The 20379-nt window shown below is 44.4% G+C and overlaps 1 protein-coding gene across 1 annotated transcript in view; it reads left to right on the forward strand.

Annotated features, from left to right (window-relative positions):
• Window positions 1-642: 642 nt before the first annotated feature.
• The window catches only part of KHDRBS3 (KH RNA binding domain containing, signal transduction associated 3), a 121195-nt gene continuing 101458 nt past the window's right edge, over window positions 643-20379 (forward strand). Inside the window, exon 1 of the mRNA XM_015826928.1 lies at window positions 643-1018. Within this exon, the coding sequence (XP_015682414.1) occupies window positions 931-1018 (88 nt within the window). The 5' untranslated portion in view covers window positions 643-930. The remainder of the gene's footprint in view (window positions 1019-20379) is intronic.

A 20379-nucleotide genomic window follows, 5' to 3' on the forward strand; every position in this document is an offset into this window, starting at 1 on the left:
TGCAGGACCCGAGGCATCCACCAGGGGGCAGCAGAAAGAAAAAAACAAAACCCAGCATTGCTGCCCCCTAGTGGTCATCTGAAGGCTTTACAGCCCCACTCTGGGAGAGCTCCTTCATATAGTGGGAAGCCGCCTGGGCACAGAAATGGAACATCGTTCTGTAATCTTGTTTTAATTGTCTGACCGGTTTTGTACGATCATTAACCAGGCGCGCTCCCGACGGGTGTTTGAACGCCCGCAGATGCAGCCACTCGCCTCAAGGCGTCCAAAACGTCAAGCGCGCCTCACCAGCCTCCGGCCACGCGCCCCCTAACGGCTCCCTCAGAGCTCGTGCCTGCTCGCCGTTTTTTGGCGCGCGGCTCAGCGACGGGCGGGGCGGGGTCGTGGCACCTACCCCTTCAGCGTCGCGAATAGGAGGGCGGGGAGAAAAGCTGCCAATCTCACTGGGGGCTACGGCCTCCTGGCGTCACAACGCTCTTCGTACCCAATGGCAAACAAAGGGAGGCGGGCGGAAGGGGACGGCTCGGCTTTTCCTCGCCGGGCGTTGGAGAAGAGGGGGCGCGGCATTTCCGCGCGAGGAGGGGGGCGTGGCCGCGGAGCCGACTATTTAAGGCGAGCTCCGCCGTTGGCACGCTCAGTCGCGGTTTGCCGCCGGAGGGGGCGGTGTTGTAGTGTTGCTGGCGGCGACGCTCCGTTGGATCCGTGGCCTCGGGAGGGGAACAACAAGCGTTTCTGTTTCGTCCGGGGAAGGGCGCAACCGGGGCCGCCTCGTTTCCTCGCGCTTTCTCGGCTCCTGCCCGCGGAGGCTTCTTGCCCGAGGAGGATTTACCGGCTTCCCGGCGGTGGCCGCACCGTCCTGCGTGGTTTTCTTCCCTTCCGGCGTGTCGAAGCGAGGAGTCCGGTCCCCCCAGCAGGGCAGGCGGGCGGGCCATGGAGGAAAAGTACCTGCCCGAGCTGATGGCGGAGAAGGACTCCCTGGATCCGTCCTTCACCCACGCGCTGCGCCTGGTCAACCAAGGTGGGGGGCGTCCGCGTGGCTCTTTAACGGCCCGGAGGGGGCTGCAAACGGGGCCGGTCCGCTGGGGCGGAGGCGCCGCTTTTGCATTGCCTTGTACGGAGGCTGCAGCCCGGGAAGCGGAAGGCAAAGGGGGATGATGATGCACGGGGTGGGAGGAGGAGTGCACGCCTCACCCGGGTCCCCGGCGCGTGTGAACGCCGGCCCGGGTGCAAACTCGCGTCATCTCGGCTTCTCCGCCCGGCATTTGTTCAAGTCTCTTCCCTTTAAGCCCCGGCTGGATTAAGGCGGCGTTTCTTAAACTCCTCCGAATGGCTGGCTTTTTCTAGATGGGGGTGGCCTTGCTGAAGACACCCCCCCCCAAATTAGCTAGGGATTTAGCTACCCCCCCAAAAAAAACCCCAGCCAACCCGCCGAATTGCACAGTCGATGTACCCTGAAATGCGATGCTGCTGGAGAAGGGATCGGGGCGGTTCAATGTGCCTCTGTGCGCCGCCCCCCCTATTTTTTCCAACAACGGGGTTATGATGTAGTAAAATTGGGGTTCTCCTTAGCTGCGTCCTGCCTCTCGGCTTTGTCTTGACCGGCTTAGGTGCTGCTGGGTGGAAAGGACAGACTAGGGTCTCAGTTAAACCGACCCTTCTCCTTTTTTGGGGGGGGGGCTGCTCGTTTTCCAATGCCAGAGTGGAAGGAAGAGCTGCTTTTCACGTTGGAAGTGCCTGTAGGATTGGAAGATTGCCTCCTTCCCCCCCCCCAGGCCAGTTTGGGCTTGAAAAGATGACCTTTACTAACCTCCAGCTGCTGGAGGAAGGACGCCTGCTAAGGAAACCTGGTTTCAGAGAGGCAGCCCAAGTTATTCTCTCAATTGAGGCTTGCACTAGAATGGGTGGGAGACCCCAGGAAGGTTCCTTAGGGTCCCTTAAATAGGGTGGGGGGGGATAAGGAAAGCGTTCCTGGGCTTCGGAGAAGTTCCCTTATGGCTACAAGTGATAGCCACCCACTTTGCTCACAGGATGGTTTCTTCCTAGTGGTGGGACTTGATGCATGGAGGGCAATTGGGTGTGGAGACCCAAAAGAGGGGGGGGGAAGCGCTTGAAGGTTTCTTTTGGAAACTCCCAGACGAGTGTGCCTGGGAAAAAGGGCACGAAGTGATGAGTTGTACATTTGGAAGAAGGGCTGAATGGATTGGTGGTCCTTCAGATTGAGCTGATCCCCCAAAGAAGGGTGATGAAACCCAAAGCTCTGCTCCACAGGAATTCTTCCTTTCTAGTGGTTGACTTATTAGAATTATCACAGAGGTGCATCTCTGTGGAAGTTCTAACCTTATAGAAGTGGCAGGTGTTGCAATTACACAACTCTCAAGTGAATGTCTCTTTTGGTGTGGATTGTTATGTAAAAAGGGAAGCCTGTCTTCCCATCAGGGCAGGAAGTGGAGGGGAAAAGGACCTCCTGGTCTCTCAGCCTTAATAGCAAGGACCATGAGTAAAGAATCTATGGTATTGACTGGTTAACGGGCGTTAATAGCTTTTGCTTTGTGGCTGCCTGTATTCCACAAAATAGGCATTCTCCTCAGCTTCAAGTTAATCATTGTGGCATCTTTTTGCCGCCTGGAAGGACCAAATATTTTTTTTTAAAAAACGATCCTCTTGTAAATGGCTTGCTCTATTTCCCCCAAACAATGGAATTTTGTGTTCTCATTTCTGTCTGCCCTGCAAATTTATTGCCTTCTTGATGTTCTTTGAGAGATCATGAGAAAATGTGACAATCTTCTCTCCCGTGGTTAGGCTGTGAGGTTAGCCTGGCTTTTTGCTATCTGGGAAACTGAAAACAACAGATGCTGCTTTTAATCATCAGCAGGTAGGCTTGCAGTTGCTCAGGGAGCCTCGATAGGTAGTGTCCTGTTTCCACGGTCCTATTAAAACAAATTCGGCTTATTGATTTAACAGGTAAGACGTACTAATTTTGTCCTAAAGCAGTCTTTTAAAAACACTTGTTACTGCGTCTTTAGTATGAGATGGTTTCAACATTATAAGCTCCCCTCCCCTATGTTTTTATTTGGGGTAGCTCCTTGTCAATCTAGTTTACAGTTGGAGGAATTGTAAGAACAGTTGAGCACTAAAAAAAAATCAGTGTTTTTGTGTATTTTTGGCTGTCTTTGAATAGGAGCTGTAAAATGTAAAGTAGCGTGAGAGTCCTCTAGGAGATGCTTGTCTGATGCAATTGGAAACATTAAATTTTGGTAGCAAATACTTGAGTATTGTTGAAATTGGGGCTGTGGACTGTCAGTGGAGTTACTAATTACATATTTGAAAGCATAAAGCATTGAACTTTTGGGGGGGGGCAGTTCAGTGTTTGCATCACAACAGAACTTGGTTAGGTGGATCTATGGTGTGGTATGGAAGCATTCTTATGTCAGAGTAGCTTGTTTACTGAGTTAAACTTCATAAACCATCATGGGCAGCTTAAACTGAAGGCTTTAGTGTTTTGCTTCGTAGTCCTAGTTTAACACTGCAGAGGGAGCCTCATGTTCAATTTGGGGTACTTGGCCACAGCTTCAGATGCAAAGGAAACATCTGAGTACATTTTCTTCTAACAAAGTGCTTAAGTGTTCTGGACTTTGTGTGGACATTATTGTAATTATACTTTAGGGCAGGGGTTCCCAACTGGGGGGGGTGGGAGACGATATTCCGGGGTGGTGGTGCGAAAACTTGGCTTTTCAAAATTATAGTGTATATGCATAATTCTCTGCCGTTATTTTGAACTTTTGTAAGGGGTGCGAGAATATATCAGAAGCGTTCTAGGGGTATGGGGGTATAGAAAAGGTTGGGAACACCTGCTTTAGGGGTAAAGTTTACTTTTGACAATCCAGCTTGCCTCATATTGATTGCTACAAGGTTAGTTCCTGCTCATTCAAGAATGCAATAATAAAACAGGCTTTTAAATATTCTCAAAAGTACAAGCCAGGATTTTTTTTTTTTTATAAGTTTCATGCTTGTGTAGAGTGTAAGAAAATACTAGAAAAATATATTAGACTTGCCCTCTCCCAAGTGATGAATAAAATTCTGGATAGCAGGTAATCCTCACTTTTTTGTAATATCCTTAAATGTTCAGAAGCAGGATTTAATTTAATTTGGGGAGTAAACAGTGAGAAAAGATTCTGTGTGTTCTTCCGTTTGTGGAGGCATTTGCTGGTTCATTTTTGTTTGCGTGTTGAAGCAGATGAGAGCACTCAGGTTTTGAAAATTTGTTTTTGAAATCTGAATGATGAAATAAATATAATCAAGTGAATGTTTTCAGGTAGAAGAGATATTAGAATACGTTAGAAGATATAGTTTAAATATTTGTATTATAAAATGCATTCCATAAAAACACTTTGTAATTACAATGTTTAGCAGTATCATATTGCTTGAAGAGTTGGAATATATATATATATGCTGTGGTTAATATTTGTATTCCATGCTTAAGTTCCCAGACCACTTTAAGTGATGCATGCCTGAACATCAATCTCTAGGCTTAATGTTCATCCTGGTGAGATGCTTATTAATTCAAATTGAGAATGACCTCTTTGGAATGGGCTGGTAGCCAGCATTTAAACTGCTGTCAAAGGTTATGCATCTTTATACTGTGTAGATAATCTTAAAGCATAGAAAGCTCTGCAATGTTAATTTGTCTAAGTGTCTGCAGGAACAGGTTTGCTATGATAAATTGCTGAGGTTTCACCCAATGTAAGATAGCACTATAGTCACAAATGTACTATCCCAGTTTTGTTTTGTTTTTTTATAAATAAGGCTTCTAAGGTTGTCCAGCTTTTAGTATTCCTAGATGGTATAATATTAAAGACAAGAAAAACTAACCTACAGAATCAAAAGGAATGGCATACATACTATCTTTAAAACTGTGCCCCTGTGAGACAGCTTTTGATGAATTTCTGAAATTTAGGTGTCTGAAAAGAAGTTCAGGCAAAGCTCTTGTTTAGTGAATGTTCTGCATAATACATATATCAGAATTGTCTCCACATCTCTATGCTGCGTGTTTATATGAATTAAGGGGTTTGTCTGAGGGGATACTTTAAGTGATACTTTAAAAGAAAAGTTATATATATATATTACAAAAATTAGATAAGTCATGGTAGCCAAATTTTTAATAATGGTAATTTCTTCTGGTGTGGAAATAGTATGTTCTTCATTTGGACTAATTTGTTTTAAATTGAGAAATGTATATATTGGAAGATTAGGAAAATTATTCCAGATACAGAATAAAGATGCACATGAATGCAGCATAACCATCCTGCTATGCTGTCTTTACTGAATTGTCCAAAATAGGCCCTTGGGTTTAAGTAATTTTACTTTCTGCTTATTAAAAAAATATTCAAGACAAGCAAAATTGCATTAGGAATATGGGCGCTTTCCATCAGGACAAAAATATCCTCTGGTTTAGAAAAAAAATGAGAAGTTATAGAAAGTATTTGGTATTTAAAAAAGCCATTTCTAAATTGAAATCTGAAAAGTCAGACCGTTGGTTTATATGGAAGATGAATGTTCTGGAAAAGAAATCTGCATCTAAGGTTACAACCCAAAAAAGAAGGCACTTTTCCTACAAACGTCCCACAGCAGTGCAAATAATTCTGATTTTGATCATTCCACGGGAATCCTTTAGGCAAGCGATCTGTCTGAAGTTGATGCAGCAATCAGTTCTTAAAAATATCTTGACCATCTGTTTTCATTGCAGTCATTTCTGCAGAAACACGGACCAAGTTCAGCAATGTAGGCTAGAATCTGATCAGGGTAAGGACGGTAACAGCCACTATGTAGAACACAAGAGGCAGAAGACTAACAGAGCACATCCATGAACACTTAGTATTCGGAAGAGATGACAAAAACTTCCTTAATCTGACAATACATGGACAGACTTCACCGTGGGTTATGAGCTCCTGGATCGTGCCAAGGAATTCCTGGAAGCTTGGCATTCAGACAGATCGTCCATTAATAAATACATAGGGATAAAAAGCACACTTAAATGCCATTTAAAAAAAAATAAAGTTAAGGAAACAAAAATTTCCAAACACATTTCCAGCAACCAACAGCCAGGTAAGCAGGAATTAATACAAGACAAACAATCTGGCAGAAAACAATATCCTAATCTAGGTGCTATCAAAAAAAAAAAGAAAACCACACTTCCATCAACTATGGTAGAATGAATGATAATGAATCTATGACAGGCAAGCAACTAAGCTCTTGAGGGGCACCAAGGACTCCATACAATCTGACCAGCGAGATGATTGTTTCTCAATTTTGGCAAGCTGCCTGGAGAATCCTGGGAAGTCTGAAAAGTTGTGAAAGTGAAGAAACAAATATAATCCAAACCTACAATTTAGATTGTAGGTTTTACAAGCATAGAATTCTTCAGATTTTTTTCTCCAAAGGGACAGCCCGATAAAAGATAGCTGAGCCTGCAGTCGGGATGTGGATGGGGCAAGCAGATTGGAAGGGAGCTTCCCTAGTGTCTTGGACTGTAAGGTGTGTGTGTGTGTGTGTGTGTGTGTGTGTGTGTATGTATGTATGTATGGGGGGGATTGTACTTTCAGACTCTAAAGATTCCATTAATATAACCTTACAGCAGGCATGTCAAACTCAGGACGTCACGTGACATCGTGCAATGTCACGTGACGATTTTTCCATTGACGGCAATGGTGTGGGCGTGGCTTCTGGATGATGTGTCCGGCCCAGGGCCCGGCAGTTTGACACCCCTGCCTTACAGTAAAGTAGAATCGGCACATCTGTCTGTGTTTCTTATCTGGTCTACATCACAAGGCTGACATGCATTGAGAAATGATTGATTCTCCGGCACTCTAGTCATAAACTACACAACTAGTGGCCATGTGTGACTGGCTCCCATAAAATTAAGAATTTCATCTGGTGTAGTTCTGCATTACCATAAATGGGTGAGACGTCTGGGGCATTCATCTTTTCTTAAGCATTGATTGATACTTCCAGTACGGCTTCATTTTTCGCTCTTGGAGGACAATGATGAATTCAACTATCATTTTAGTTAGTAATCCCCACAAATACTGTAATGAGTTTGGTGGTAGAACTGAGTAGATTAAGAAGTAAATATTATTGGAGGAAGCAAACACGAACCAATTATACGTAGGCAATGCCAAAGTTTATTTTGCTAGCTACAGTGGAGATATGGCAAAAAGTGCCTTTGCTTAGCTCCTCCCCTCAACCTTAAAAAGATAAAAAGACCCACGGTTGAAATGTAAAGTGCTGGCTTCTGTATGCACAAACCACTAGGGGGTAATATAGAAAGGAAAAGGTAAAAGGTTTTTTTGCATCAGTCTCTGTCTACTTGGCACAGTATCAGTACAAATTTGCATCAGAATTTTTCAACCTTGGCAAATTGAAATTGTGGGCTTCCAATCCCCAGAATTCCCTAGCCAGCATTTCTACAGCTTAGGTCTGCATCTCTGTCAGGGTGGATAATAATCAATGGTTTTAAAAAAAACCCAGATTTTTTTTATTTAAATAGGATTTTTTTGATTTTTATCAAATTTATTTTAATAAAATGCTTTTGGAGTAAAAATCTATCTAAAGATAGTTTTCTGTTTAAGATACATTAATAATTTAGTTTATTCAGCATTAAATGGAGCTTAGTTATGTAGCATCATCATCATCATAAAAATGATTATGATGTTGGGAGGGATCTTGGAGGTCATCTAATCCAACCCCTGCTCAGGCAGGACACCCTATACCATTTCAGACAAATGGCTGTCTAGTGTATTCTTCTTCCAGCGTTGGAGCATTCACCGCTTCTGGAGGCAGGTTGTTCCACTGGTTAATTGTTCTCACTGTCAGGAAGTTTTTCCTTAGTTCTCAGTAGCTTCTCTCCTTGATTAGTTTCCATCCGTGGCTTCTTGTCCTGCCTTCAGGTGCTTTGGAGAATAGCTTGACTCCCTCTTCTTTGGGGCAGCCCCTGAGATACTGGAACACTGCTATCATGTCACCTCAATTCCAGAAACCCTTCTTTATATGTTTTAGCCTCCAGTCCCCTGATCATCTTTGTTGCTCTTCTCTCGCATGAGACTGTACATTCTGCAATATTTACATTTTTGGTAAACTCACTCAATGAACCCAAGCTTTGCAAGATGAGATAACACGCACTGCGTTACAACAGCACTGAAAAAAGTGTCATTTTTTACACTTAACATCTGTTTGCAGCATCACTTAAATACAAGGGACCACATACAGGTAGTTCTTGACTTACAACCATTTGTTTAATGATTGTCTAAGGCAGGGGTTTGCAGCCTTGAAAACTTTTTAAGACTTGTGGACTTCAGCTCCCAGAATTCCTCAGCCAGCTAAAGTCCATAAGTCTTAAAGTTGTCAAGGCTACAGACCCCTGGTCTAATATCATAACAGCACTGAAAAAGTGACTGATGTCCATTTTTCACACTTACGACTATTGCAATGTCCCTGTGGTCACATGATCAAAATTCAGATGCTCGGCAACTGGCATGTATTTATGCCGGTTGCATTCCCAGGGTCACGTGACCCCTTTTGTGACTTTCTGACAAGCAAACTCAACGTGGAAGCCAGATTCACTTAACAACCATGTTACTAAGTGAACTACTGCAGAGATTCACTTAACTGTGGTAAGAAAGGTTGTAAATTCACTTAACAACTGTCTTGTTTAGCCATGGAAATTTGGGGCTCCCTTGTGGTCGTAAGTTGAGGACTTGACTGTCCTGGGGAATCCTTAGTCCCATTCTTCATTTGAAGTAGTAGGTCCTTCACCCCATTTTATGTTTAACTATGTCTGAGATGGATATAGATTCCAAAGTAGTGAGTGACACGTATTGATTGCATTCCTTGTTCAGATTAATTTGGGAACCCTGAGACACCCTGAAACGTAGAATTGACATTTTAGTCCCTGTTCATAATGTGGTTTAAATAAACAAGGCGGATTTGTTTTCATTAAGGACCTTATTATATGGAGATATATTCATAAGCAAATATTCCAAACTAAAGCTTAACGGGAACCACGTATAAATAGTTGCACAAAAATGGAGGAAATTGAGTTTTCTATAAATAGCAAAATAGGCACTCCTTTTCCTTGCAGAACCTTTTTAAAAAAATACACTATCTCAGAAACACAACCCTCAGGTAGTTACGCTTAGGTTTGACTCAAGCAGGACTTAAAATGCTTTCAACTCTCCTCATTGTCTTTCAGCCATCCTACTGTCAGAAAACTTGTTCTACGTGAATTAGTCTGCTGGCAGAGCAGAATAGAAACTGCCAAAGTATTTGTGCACGGCAGAGAATTTAAGGAGGCATTCAAGACAAAACTAATCATGGATCTCCAGTTAGAGCAAAAGAGGCCCTGAACCTTGGATGTCCTTAGCTAATAGACTTTACTTAGATATATGCTGAGCAGACAACGTTGCAGAAGATTGTGTCAGTTATTTTGCTTCTCCCAAATTGCATAATTTAGCCGTGCGATGCCTTAAAGTTGTTGAGAGAAAAGAACCGAGATCCTGGAATAGCCTAAGAGGGTTTGCTGGGAACAAAACCATCAATCTCCGTTCATTTATGGCAGAAAAGATGCTTTCTGGATGAGGGCTTCCCACCGTGGCCTTCAAAATTTGGGTGTTAACCCATCGTTGGCTCTTTAAGGCTAGATGTGCTGGAGTGTGAAACAGGCTGACGTGAAGTTTTAAGAAGAGAATGCTAATAAAGTCGATAATGTTAGTTAATAAAGATGCTGATCCATATAGTTTTAAGTTCATTAAGATTTACACCAGTCTGCTTGGGCTCAAATGGAGTCATATTAAAGTTTTCCTTGACCATGTGCTGAATGACTCAAAATTAAGGAATTTGGTTTCTGATAAGGTGCTTCTGTTTGGCTTTGCAAATGTTAGCAATCTGCCAGACAGAAACAACAGTAATTATGTGCCTTTTTTGCTCCTGGTGTTCCAACCCCCACCCCACTCAACTGTAGAACACGTGTTAGAGTTACACTCTTTAATAGTTGGGCTTGTCTCGCATTTGCTGAAAAGGAACTGTAGCTTGTCACTTCGGTTTATACAGCCCTGACTATAGCTTACATAAATGTTGGCACTATATCCTTGGATCATAGTATCAGAAAATTACAATTTTTCTTGCACCTGCTTTTCAGTAACTACTTGCTGGTGAAGGTATCAGAACAGTGTGTCATTCTAATTTCAGCTTGTTTTGCCCATACTTAGAGGTGGTGAGATATACTAATGGTCCTCAATTTACGGCCGGTCACTTAAAAGACCTTTCAAAGATACAATCAACCCCCCGAGAGTTGTTCAAAGTGCCGTGATGCTAGCGCGAGTGGCAGGGTGCACTCGTGGCGATGCTAGCACGGTAGTGGACTGTGGCCCACAGGTTGGAGACCCCTGCTTTAGAAAGAACAGTTATACAAGTACATCGTTGTCCTACATTTACGTTAGCATGCTCTTCTGTTTTCTACCAAAACTTTGGTGCTCCTGCCCTTAAACGTGGGGTAGAAAAATGAGCCGTCATACTATTTGCTTGTATTTTTCAAAGGACTAGAGGCTGATTTGGAAAACGGGTGTCTCAAGTTATGTCCTAAGGTTGAGCCGATTGAACCATAAGAAATATTGACCTGTGAAATTCAAATAAGAACATACTGTACCTGCAGGAAAAGGATGAACTACTTTTAGGCTGTTCACAGTCCTTCACTGTTACATACTGTATGATCATGAGAAATATAATACAGGTAGTCCTGAACTGTTTGTTTAGTGACTGTTCAAAGTTGCAACATCACTTGAAAAAAGTGACTTATGACTGTTTTTCACACTTAAGACTGTTACAGCACCCCCGTGGTCCTATGATCAAAATTCAGATGAATCAGAATAGAGCTGGAAGGGACCTTGGAGGTCTTCTAGTCCGGCCCCCTGCTCAAGCAGACCTTATAACATTTCAGACAAGAGGCAGTCCATTCTCTTCTTAAAAACCTCCAGTGATAGAGCACCCACAATTTCTGGAGGCAGGTTGATTAATTGTCCTCACGGTTAGGAAGTTTCTCCTTAATTCCAGGTTGCTTCTCTCCTTGATTAGTTTCCATCCATTGTTTCTTATCTTGCCTTCAGGTGCTTTGGAAAGTTATCTGCAAACTACTGCAGGAGCGGGTGGAGGTGCTTCTCGTGGCCCCGTATTGGCCACGGAGGCCGTGGTTCGCCGACCTCTTGAATCTCTCCAGGTCTCCACCATGGAGGATTCCCCCGGGTCGCATATCTCTCAGCCATGGAGTTCTGCATCATCCAGAACCCCAGTGGCTTCAGTTAACCGCTTGGCACTTGAACGCCGGATCCTGTCCAGGGCATCCTGTTCACCAGGCATCATTTCCATGATTCAGGCCTCCCGATGGCCGGCGACAAATCGCATCTATGATTCCACATGGAAGAATTTCTGTCATTGGCGCAAAAGACACCACTTGACTATCTCGGATTTGACTATTCCAAGGATCTTGGACTATTTACTGGAGGGTCTTGATAGGGGCTTAGCGCCTAATACCATACGTAGACAGGTGACGACTCTATCCACTATACTTACCTGTGGCAACTCGGCGCCGTTGGGCCAACATCCGTTGATACGCTCCTTTATCAAGGATGCCACCAACACCAAGCCCCCCGTGGTTCATAGGTATCCCTCTTGGGAGTTGCTGCGGGTCCTACAGGCCCTCACCAAGCCACCCTTTGAGTCTCTCAGAACCTGTGCCCTGCGGTCCTTGTCCCTCAAGGTCGCCTTCCTGGTAGCGATCGCATCAGCCAGGCGGATTTCTGAGTTGGCAGTGCTTTCTATCAGGGATGACCTATGCATTTTTCATCGGGACCGGGTGGTCCTCCGTTTGGACCCTACCTTTATTCCCAAGGTCAACACTCTGTTTCATAGGGCTCGGGAAATTGTACTGCCAGATTTCTGCCTTAATCTGTGTCATGACTTGGAACGGCAATGGCATACACTGGACGTCTGCAGGGCCCTCCGCTACTACTGTATATCAAGCAAACGGCCACCTTCCGCAAGTCTGAAGCCCTCTTCATTTCCTTTCACCATTCCTCTATGGGATGGAGGGTGTCTGCCTCGACTATAGGCAGGTGGATCAGGGCTTGCATCGCGGGGGCGTACCAGTTGCATTCCCTGCCGGTTCCGAGTCGTGTCATGGTGCATTCAACACACAGCGTGGCTACCTCCGCTGCATGGGCCACTCAGGCATCCATCGAGGACATTTGTAGAGCGGCTACATGGTCTTTGCCCTTCCCCATTCGGGAGGCATTATAAATTGGACAGGTTTGCTTCTGCGGACGCCTCCTTTGGATGGGGGGGTCCTCCAACAGGTGGTACCTAGGGACGGGACACCGGCCCTGACTGCTTCCCTCTCACAGGGAGTGAGGCTTTGGTATGTCCCATTGGTGGATTCTCCATCTCCTATGCTGGAGAAGGGGCGTTGTCTTACCTGAACGCCTTTTCTCAGCATGGAGATGGAGAATCCACTCCTGCCCCTTTAGATCTGTCAGGTCCAGTGTTAGGGGTCTGGGAGCCAACACGTCGGACTGTCGTCATTAGCTTTCGCCCTCGTCAAGACTGGGTGTGTCCTGGTCCAGGACGGGCGTGGCAAGTTTGACTGACTTAGTCTAATGGGCAGGAAGACAGAGCTAACCCATTGGTGGATTCTCCATCTCCATGCTGAGAAAAGGCGTTCAGGTAAGACAACGCCCCTTTCTCCTCAGCATGGCTGGCTCAGGAATTCTGGGAGTTGAAGTCCACGAGTCATAAAAGAGCCAAGGTTGCCTACCCCTGGTATAGGCATTTGAGCCCTTCATTGGTCTTGACAATTGGTTCATATTTATGACGGTTACACTGTCTTGGGGTCACGTGATCCCCTTTGGCGACCTTCTAACAAGCAAAGTCATTGGGGAAGCCAGATTCACTTAACGACCATGTTACTAATTTAGCAGGTGCAGGGATTCCCTTAACAGCTGTGGCAAGGAAGGTCGTAAAATCGAGCCAAACTCACTTAACAAATGTCTCACTTAACAACAGATATTTTGGGCTCAGTTGTAGCGGTAAGTCTCAAGGACTGCCTGTAATGAGGGTGGAGAGTAAATGCAGAAGCTTCTTGGTTTTATTTTATTTTTGATCCTATTGTGCTTTGCAAATTCAAGGTCTTAGCTATAAATTATAACAGACGTTTGAAAAATAAAACAGTGACACACGAGAGTCTTTCCAAAGGAGGAGAGGAACAAAAGGTATTTCGTTTTGTAAGCCAAGAACGGGGACCGAAGAGTGCAGCTTAAATGTAATGTACAGTGAGGGTGAATGCTTTTTGTTTTAAAGATGGCACTTAACGCTAATAGCTTATGCAGAAAACATTCAACATTATTGTCTTCGGGGAGTATTTATTTGTTATAATTATAGAATGATTCTTCAAAGAAAAAAAGCGGGGGGTGGGGGGAAAAGACCTTGGCTACTGACCAGAACGATTTCCATCAATTTGTAACCTTCTAAATCAGAGGTCACCAACCTTTGTTGTTTGGCAGACCAGAGGGAGGGGAGCATTTTACATAAGTGCGTTCGTGTGCGCTTGGGGCCGCGAGCACGTGCATGTGCTGCAAATGGGGTGTGGCCAGCACCCACGTGATACTAGCCCTGCCCTGTTCTTGTGCAATGCAGCGCCTTTTTTCTGCACCCTGTTGCGCGGCGGTGGCTCGTTTCCACGCCCTGTGGTGTGTTGTCCATTTTTGTGCCTTGCAGCGCGGTGGCAGCCCATTTTCGCACCCCAAGGTGCAGCAGCAGCCCGTTTTGCACCCTGTGGTGCGGCATCCTGTTTTTGCACGGCACTAGCACAAGTGAGGGGCTGTGTGCGCACACTGGCCATTCTGTCCCGTGGCTCGGTGGCCAGTAGGCCACGGCCCACTACCGGGCCGCGGCCCACAGATTGGGGACCCCTGTTCTAAATGATTCTGGGTCAGGTTCTTCTCAAAAGGAAACACGTATTTAAGAGTAAAAGATGATCCTAATGGTAGGACGTAAATATATATAAAGGCCATTTCTGTATTATTGAATAGGCCTGATATACAAGATGTGGAAGTTGAGCTGTGATACTTTAAAATCTGATGGAGTGGAGGATTGGAACTCCTCCAACTATTGATAGTAGACAGGCAACCATAATTCTAACTCATCTAGTAGGAAGAGCTTTTTTATCCTACAGTAGTTCAGTGGTACCTTGGTACTCATCGTTAATTGGTTCCGCAAGATGTGATGAGTACCAAACAGAATAATGTAGTGAGTCACAAGGCAACCGGAACCGACAAGTTCTGGCTTGTGCATTGAGTACCAAACAAACAACGAGTACCGGGACAAAATTTTCACGTCAAAAGGCATTGAGAACCAAATTTGCTGAGTTTCAAAGCAGTTGAGTACCAAAGAATCACGGCACCCCCCACCCCCCAAGATTTGCTAGGGTGGTTATGGGGAGCACTGTTCTGTGACAGCATCTACTTGTAGAACAAGAATGAATTGAAGCCAGATAGTCCTCAATTTACAACCATTCATTTAGTGATTATTCAAAGTCAGAATGAAACTGGAAAGGTATGACTGTTATTCGCTGTTTCAGCATCCCCATGGTCACGTGATCAAAATTCAGGCGCTGGGAGAAGAATAAGTTTGATAGATTCAGAGAAATATATCATAAGAAGAACTAAGAGAAAAAGAAGCTTAAGATGTTTCCAGGAATAGAGAGACATAAGTTTATCAACATTGCCGGTGATGGAAGAGTTAGAAGAAAGCAAGCCTGATGGTTATACTGGACATTTTGTGAACTAGACATTCCCAATTCCAGCAGCCGTTCCTTATATGCTTTAGCCTCCAGTCTCCTGATCATCTTTGTCGCTCTTCTCTGCACTCTTTCTAGAGTCTCAACATCTTTTTTACATCGCGGTGACCAAAACTGGATGCAGTATTCCAAGTGTGGCCTTACCAAGGCATTGTAAAGTATTAGTACTTCACGTGGTCTTGATTCTATCCCTCTGTTAATGCAGCCCAGCACTATTTTGGCTTTTTTGGCAGCTGCAGCACACGGTTGGTTGCTTAGTTGCGTTTTAGTTGAGTTTTTGTGAGAATAACTACATGGGAATCTTAAAAGCACTGAGCCACTGCATTCTTTATTTAGCCCATTATTTATTTTTAAAAAGTAGGAAGTGCTGGACAGATTTGTTAGGCTTTCCCCTAGGTGTTAAGCATAATTGTGTGGTGTCTAAAAATGATAGTGGCACTTATAAGAGATTGCTTCATCCTCCAGCATTCTAGTAGAGGTTAGTCCTCAACTTACTGGTTGATTAGCCACCATTCAAATTTACGACAAACCTATCTTGGAGCTACTTATGACTCAGATTCAAGGTTATAATAGTTTTCAACCCCCCCCCCCCCATGACCAAATTTCAGGCACTCGGCTGTGTTTACAGCTTTTATCAGTGTCACATAATTGTGTTTACAATTGTTTTTGATGAAAATGGGCAATTGTTTTCAGTTTTTGGCAAAACTGTACCTGTAACAATCCATTGGTTCCTTAAAAGGCCACAATGGCCACTTTATAACCATCAAGTTGGCTTAATGACTGCCGCAAAAGCCCTAAGATTGGGTTGATCCCGTGACCGATCCATTTTACAACCATTGCAACTTACGAGGTTCCATTACGGTCGTAAACCGAGGACTGCATTTTGGATTTCTGCTTCTTTCTACTGCAGCAGGTCCAGGATGTGAAAAGTGGTGGTCGCTGAAGCTCAAAACCACCGAATTGTGCCTAGAAGCTGTAACTCATATCTGCAGACTGAATTAGGTATCTTCACTTTGGGCAGCTGTTGATGTTTGCCATCCCAGGCAATGTCCCAGGTTCAGGCTTGTAATACCTATTATTATTATGAGCAGCAGATGTTAACATGGAACCCGGAATGACGTGGCATCGTGGGAATATAGATGTTTACCAGAAAAGAGATGAAAACAGATAATGGGAGAAGCCTTGCGCTGCAGCTCTGCCCTCTTCTCCATAATTGGAAATTACCCTGCAGGTTGAACTAAGTGTGAACTTACATCTTGAGTGGATGCATTACGGTAACTTAAGCTGCATTATAGATTCTTCTAATGCAGACATGTCAAACACAAGGCCCCGGGGGCCAGATGTGGCCCGCGAAGTGGTTTCATGTGGCCCGCGAAGTTATCCTGGAAACAGTGAGGGAACGGCCCCCATTGCCTTGGCCCTGGCCCAGGTCGGCCGGGAGCCAATGTACAATTATGTGGTGGCCTTCTATGCTAAAACCCATTCAGTCTTAGCTCCACAAGGCCATCTGGAAACAGCGAGGAACCAGGCCCTGCCGTGTTGGCCCCACCCCCCGGGTGCATGCTGAGGAGGTGTCACCCTTTGTGAGGAATGAAGAAATGCACCATCGCTGAAAGTGGCCAGCAAATGGCCCTCACCTACTTCACATATCTGGCTTGATGGGCTCTGGCGGAGGGGTTTCAGCAGGCAGTGAGGCTCCTCCAGTGGACCATGCCTTGGCACTTGCCCCGGTCCCAGCCCCTTCTGCCAAAGACCCTCAGATCTGTACGACTCCTGCCCAGGCCCCCACAGGCACCCTTGACGCGAACGATGTAGAGCTGGCCATGCCCACCCAATAGGCCACACCCACTCCATCCACACCCACCCAGTAGGCCACACCCACCCTGACTACCCCCCCCCCCGAGGGCAACCGTAATGCTGATGCAGCCCTCAATCTAATGAGTCTCCCATTGCTTTATGTAATACGGGTTAACGATCACAATTCAGCCCAGAATTTATGTTGCTAAGCGGGAAATTTGTTAAGTGAGTTTTGCCCCATTTTCACGACTTTCCTTGTAACATTTGTTAACCGAATCACTGCAGTTGTTAAATAAGTAACACGGGTGTTAAGTGAATCTGGCTTCCCCATGGATTTTGCTTGTCAGGCGGTCGCAAAAGAGGGTCACATGACCCCGGAACGCTGCAACCATCATAAATATGAACCAGTTGTCAGACATCCGAGTGTAAATCAGGTGACCATGGGGGTGCTGCAACAGTCATAAGTGTGAGAAATGGTCATAATTCTTAGTGCCGTTGTAAATTTGAACCATCACTAAATGGGCACTAACGTTTCTGCAGCAGGCAGGTTGCTGAATCAACTTTTTTCACTGCAATCATTCAGATGTTTTCCTCTAAAAAAAAATACTGAAAAATTACTAGTCAATCAAAATACACGTAGTCCTTGGCTTACGACAATCCCCTGCTTCGTATTGTATAATGCCAATCCTATGTTTGCACCCATCCTATTGAGTCATAGAATTAAAGGGGAGAAGCTGGAAACTGCTAATTTTGCTGTTTATCGTTAAGGTATTTTATTTCACATGTGAACTAAGACAGCTGGCTAGTGTTGGTAAATTGCCAACCTGTTTTTCCAGTAATTTTTTTTAAAAAGGAAAATACTTGAATGATTGCACAGTGAAAAAAGTTGATTCAGTATAGCCAGTAACGTTAGTGCCAACATTGTATTCCCAAGCTCTTTTTGGAAAGAAGTAACAGATATTTTTCCCCCTGATAAAGGGAGTGGTAGAACAAGTGGGAATTGTTCCATTATAGCAGCTGCCTCTTTGAAAGTAGAAAGTTACAGCTGTGATTTTCTTGTTTTGGTTTTTTAAATCCTCATCTTGCATTTTCTGTGCAGCTATAGAATGCATAAGTTTGTGCTTGCGTGCAGGACTGTGAATGGATGATAGTACCTTATGCACTTGTTGAAAGAAAAATCTTCATCAGGTCTGGTCCAAGCTGGGAATAAACAAAATGGAGACTGCTTAAGAAAGAAGGTTGTAGTTTATTGAAGAGCAGAGCCAGACAGAAAGGTGGCTCTGGGAAAGCTGACCACATGTAGTTGGGAGCGGTGGGATTTTATACTTTCTTGGGCTTTTGTGTTTGAGGTTGTTTCCTGTTCCTGTGGCATGAACTTTGACCTGAGCTTTTGAGCATATCCTTTTGGTATTCTGATGGTGGTGGGTTAATCCTATAATGTCCTAAAGGTCATGTTTTTACAGTTTGGGTAAGGGAATGTAGATTTTAGGGGTCTTTGTGTTTCTAATCTCATCAGCTCCAAACTTCCTGACTACAGTCTTTCTCAAAGGATTATCAAATCCGTAATTCTACAGACCTGGTTTCTGCTTGTGGCAGAGACTTGGGAGAGGGGTGGTTTCTGCCTTTAAGATCCTTTGGGGAAATATAATAATCTTGCCTTTTTAATATCCCCCCAAAAAATTCCTTCCCTGGGGGCTGGAGGGTGCTGTCTTCTCACACCCTTAAAGGCCAGAAACCTTACATAGACTTTTTGCAAAAAAATAAATAAATGATAAAATCATTTATGGGTTTGAAGATTAAAAAAAGGATGTGGATTAAGTGAGGATCTGAAGGGACTTGTGTAACATTTATGACGGAGGAGGGATTATGAGATTGTAATTAGCTGTTGAAGAAAAGGTCAGAAGTCATATTTCATAACTTTAATTTCTTTCCTTCTGATTTGTCTGTGTAAAATTCTTAGTGCAAATAAATAAATACAGTACATTTAGGCAAGAAAACCCAAATGTACAGGTATAGTATAGGGCAGTGGTTCTCAACCTGTGGGTCGGGACCCCATTTGGGGTCGATGGACCATTTCACGGGGGTCGCCAAGCAAGGCTGTCTGCCATTTTTTTGTCTGCCATTTTTTTCCCCTTTTCCGGCGGGTGCCTTACCTCCCTTGGGCTGGGCCAGCTGGTGGTTGGCCTGCTCCGTCTCTGCCGCTTGCCAGCTACGCCTCGGCCGGCGCAGGGGGCGGAACCACGCATGTGCAGCGCTCCCGGGCAGGGAAAGTCCTCGACTTACTACCGGTTGGGTAGTCCTTGACTTACGATCAGTTGGGGTCACGGCATTAAAAAGGTTGAGAACCACTGGTATAGGGGGTACCTTGCTCAATAGTAGCAACTGTGAGAGGGATCTCGGAGTCCTAGTGGACAATCACTTAAATATGAGCCAACCGTGTGCTGCAGCTGCCAAAAAAGCCAACACAGTGCTGGGCTGCATTAACAGAGGGATAGAATCAAGATCACATGAAGTGTTAATACCACTTTACAATGCCTTGGTAAGGCCACACTTGGAATACTGCATCCAGTTTTGGTCACCACGATGTAAAAAAGATGCTGAGACTCTAGAAAGAGTACAGAGAAGAGCAACAAAGATGATTAGGGGACTGGAGGCTAAAACATATAAGGAACGGTTGCTGGAATTGGGTATGTCTAGTTTAACGAAAAGAAGGACGAGGGGGGACATGATAGCAGTGCTCCAATATCTCAGGGGCTGCCCCAAAGAAGAGGGAGTCAAGCTATTCTCCAAGGCGCCTGAAGGCAGGACGAGAAGCAACGGATGGAAACTGATCAAGGAGAAAAGCAACCCAGAACTAAGGAGAAACTTCCTGAAAGTTAGAACAATTAACCAGTGGAACAACCTGCCTCCAGAAGCAGTGAATGCTCCAACACTGGAAGTTTTTAAGAAGAGACTGGACAGCCATTTTTCTGAAACGGTGTAGAGTTCCTGCCTGAGCAGGTGGTTGGACTTGATGGCCTCCAAGGTCCCTTCCAACTACTACTACTACTACTACTACTACTACTACTACTACTACTACTACTACTTATTATTATTATTATTATTATTATTAGTAGTAGTAGTAGTAGTAGTAGTAGTATGCATTCAAAGATCATTCTGTGTTTCATTGTAGGATTTCATTGTTTGAAAAAGACTACTATAATCACAAGAATAGGAACCTGCAATGCTCTTTTAACATATTGAGCAACCCAGTTCTGTCCCTGGGTTTGCTAGCAGCAAATCTTTGACTTCAGAGGCTTTGCAGGATCTGATTGATATGTCTACAAAACAGGTTTTTGAAGAGCCTTTCCTTAGATAGAGAGGGTGTGCGCCTAAGGTCCAAAAAATAGCTATAAAAAGTGTGTTGTAGCAGTGTGAAAATTGGAGTTCGGGGCTATGCATGCTTCTCACTTTGAGATTCCTAATTGTTGCAGAATATTGCTTGCCACCTGTTGCATATAATAAGTGTTAAAATTGTCTGCATATTTTAGAGACAGTGGTTTGGACAGGTCTATAAGAGATGGGAGGCTGTTTGTGGAGTTTTCTGGATGTTAAATTCGAGAGTTAACAGGGTTTTGAAGATCAGTTTAACTTTTTGGATTACCAATTAACAGCTTTTTTGCAGTGAATAGAGATTGGGTCGATTT

Source organism: Protobothrops mucrosquamatus, unplaced genomic scaffold (assembly GCF_001527695.2).
Source record: "Protobothrops mucrosquamatus isolate PMUCROS unplaced genomic scaffold, P.Mucros_1.0 scaffold3387, whole genome shotgun sequence".
Lineage (NCBI taxonomy): Eukaryota > Metazoa > Chordata > Lepidosauria > Squamata > Viperidae > Protobothrops > Protobothrops mucrosquamatus.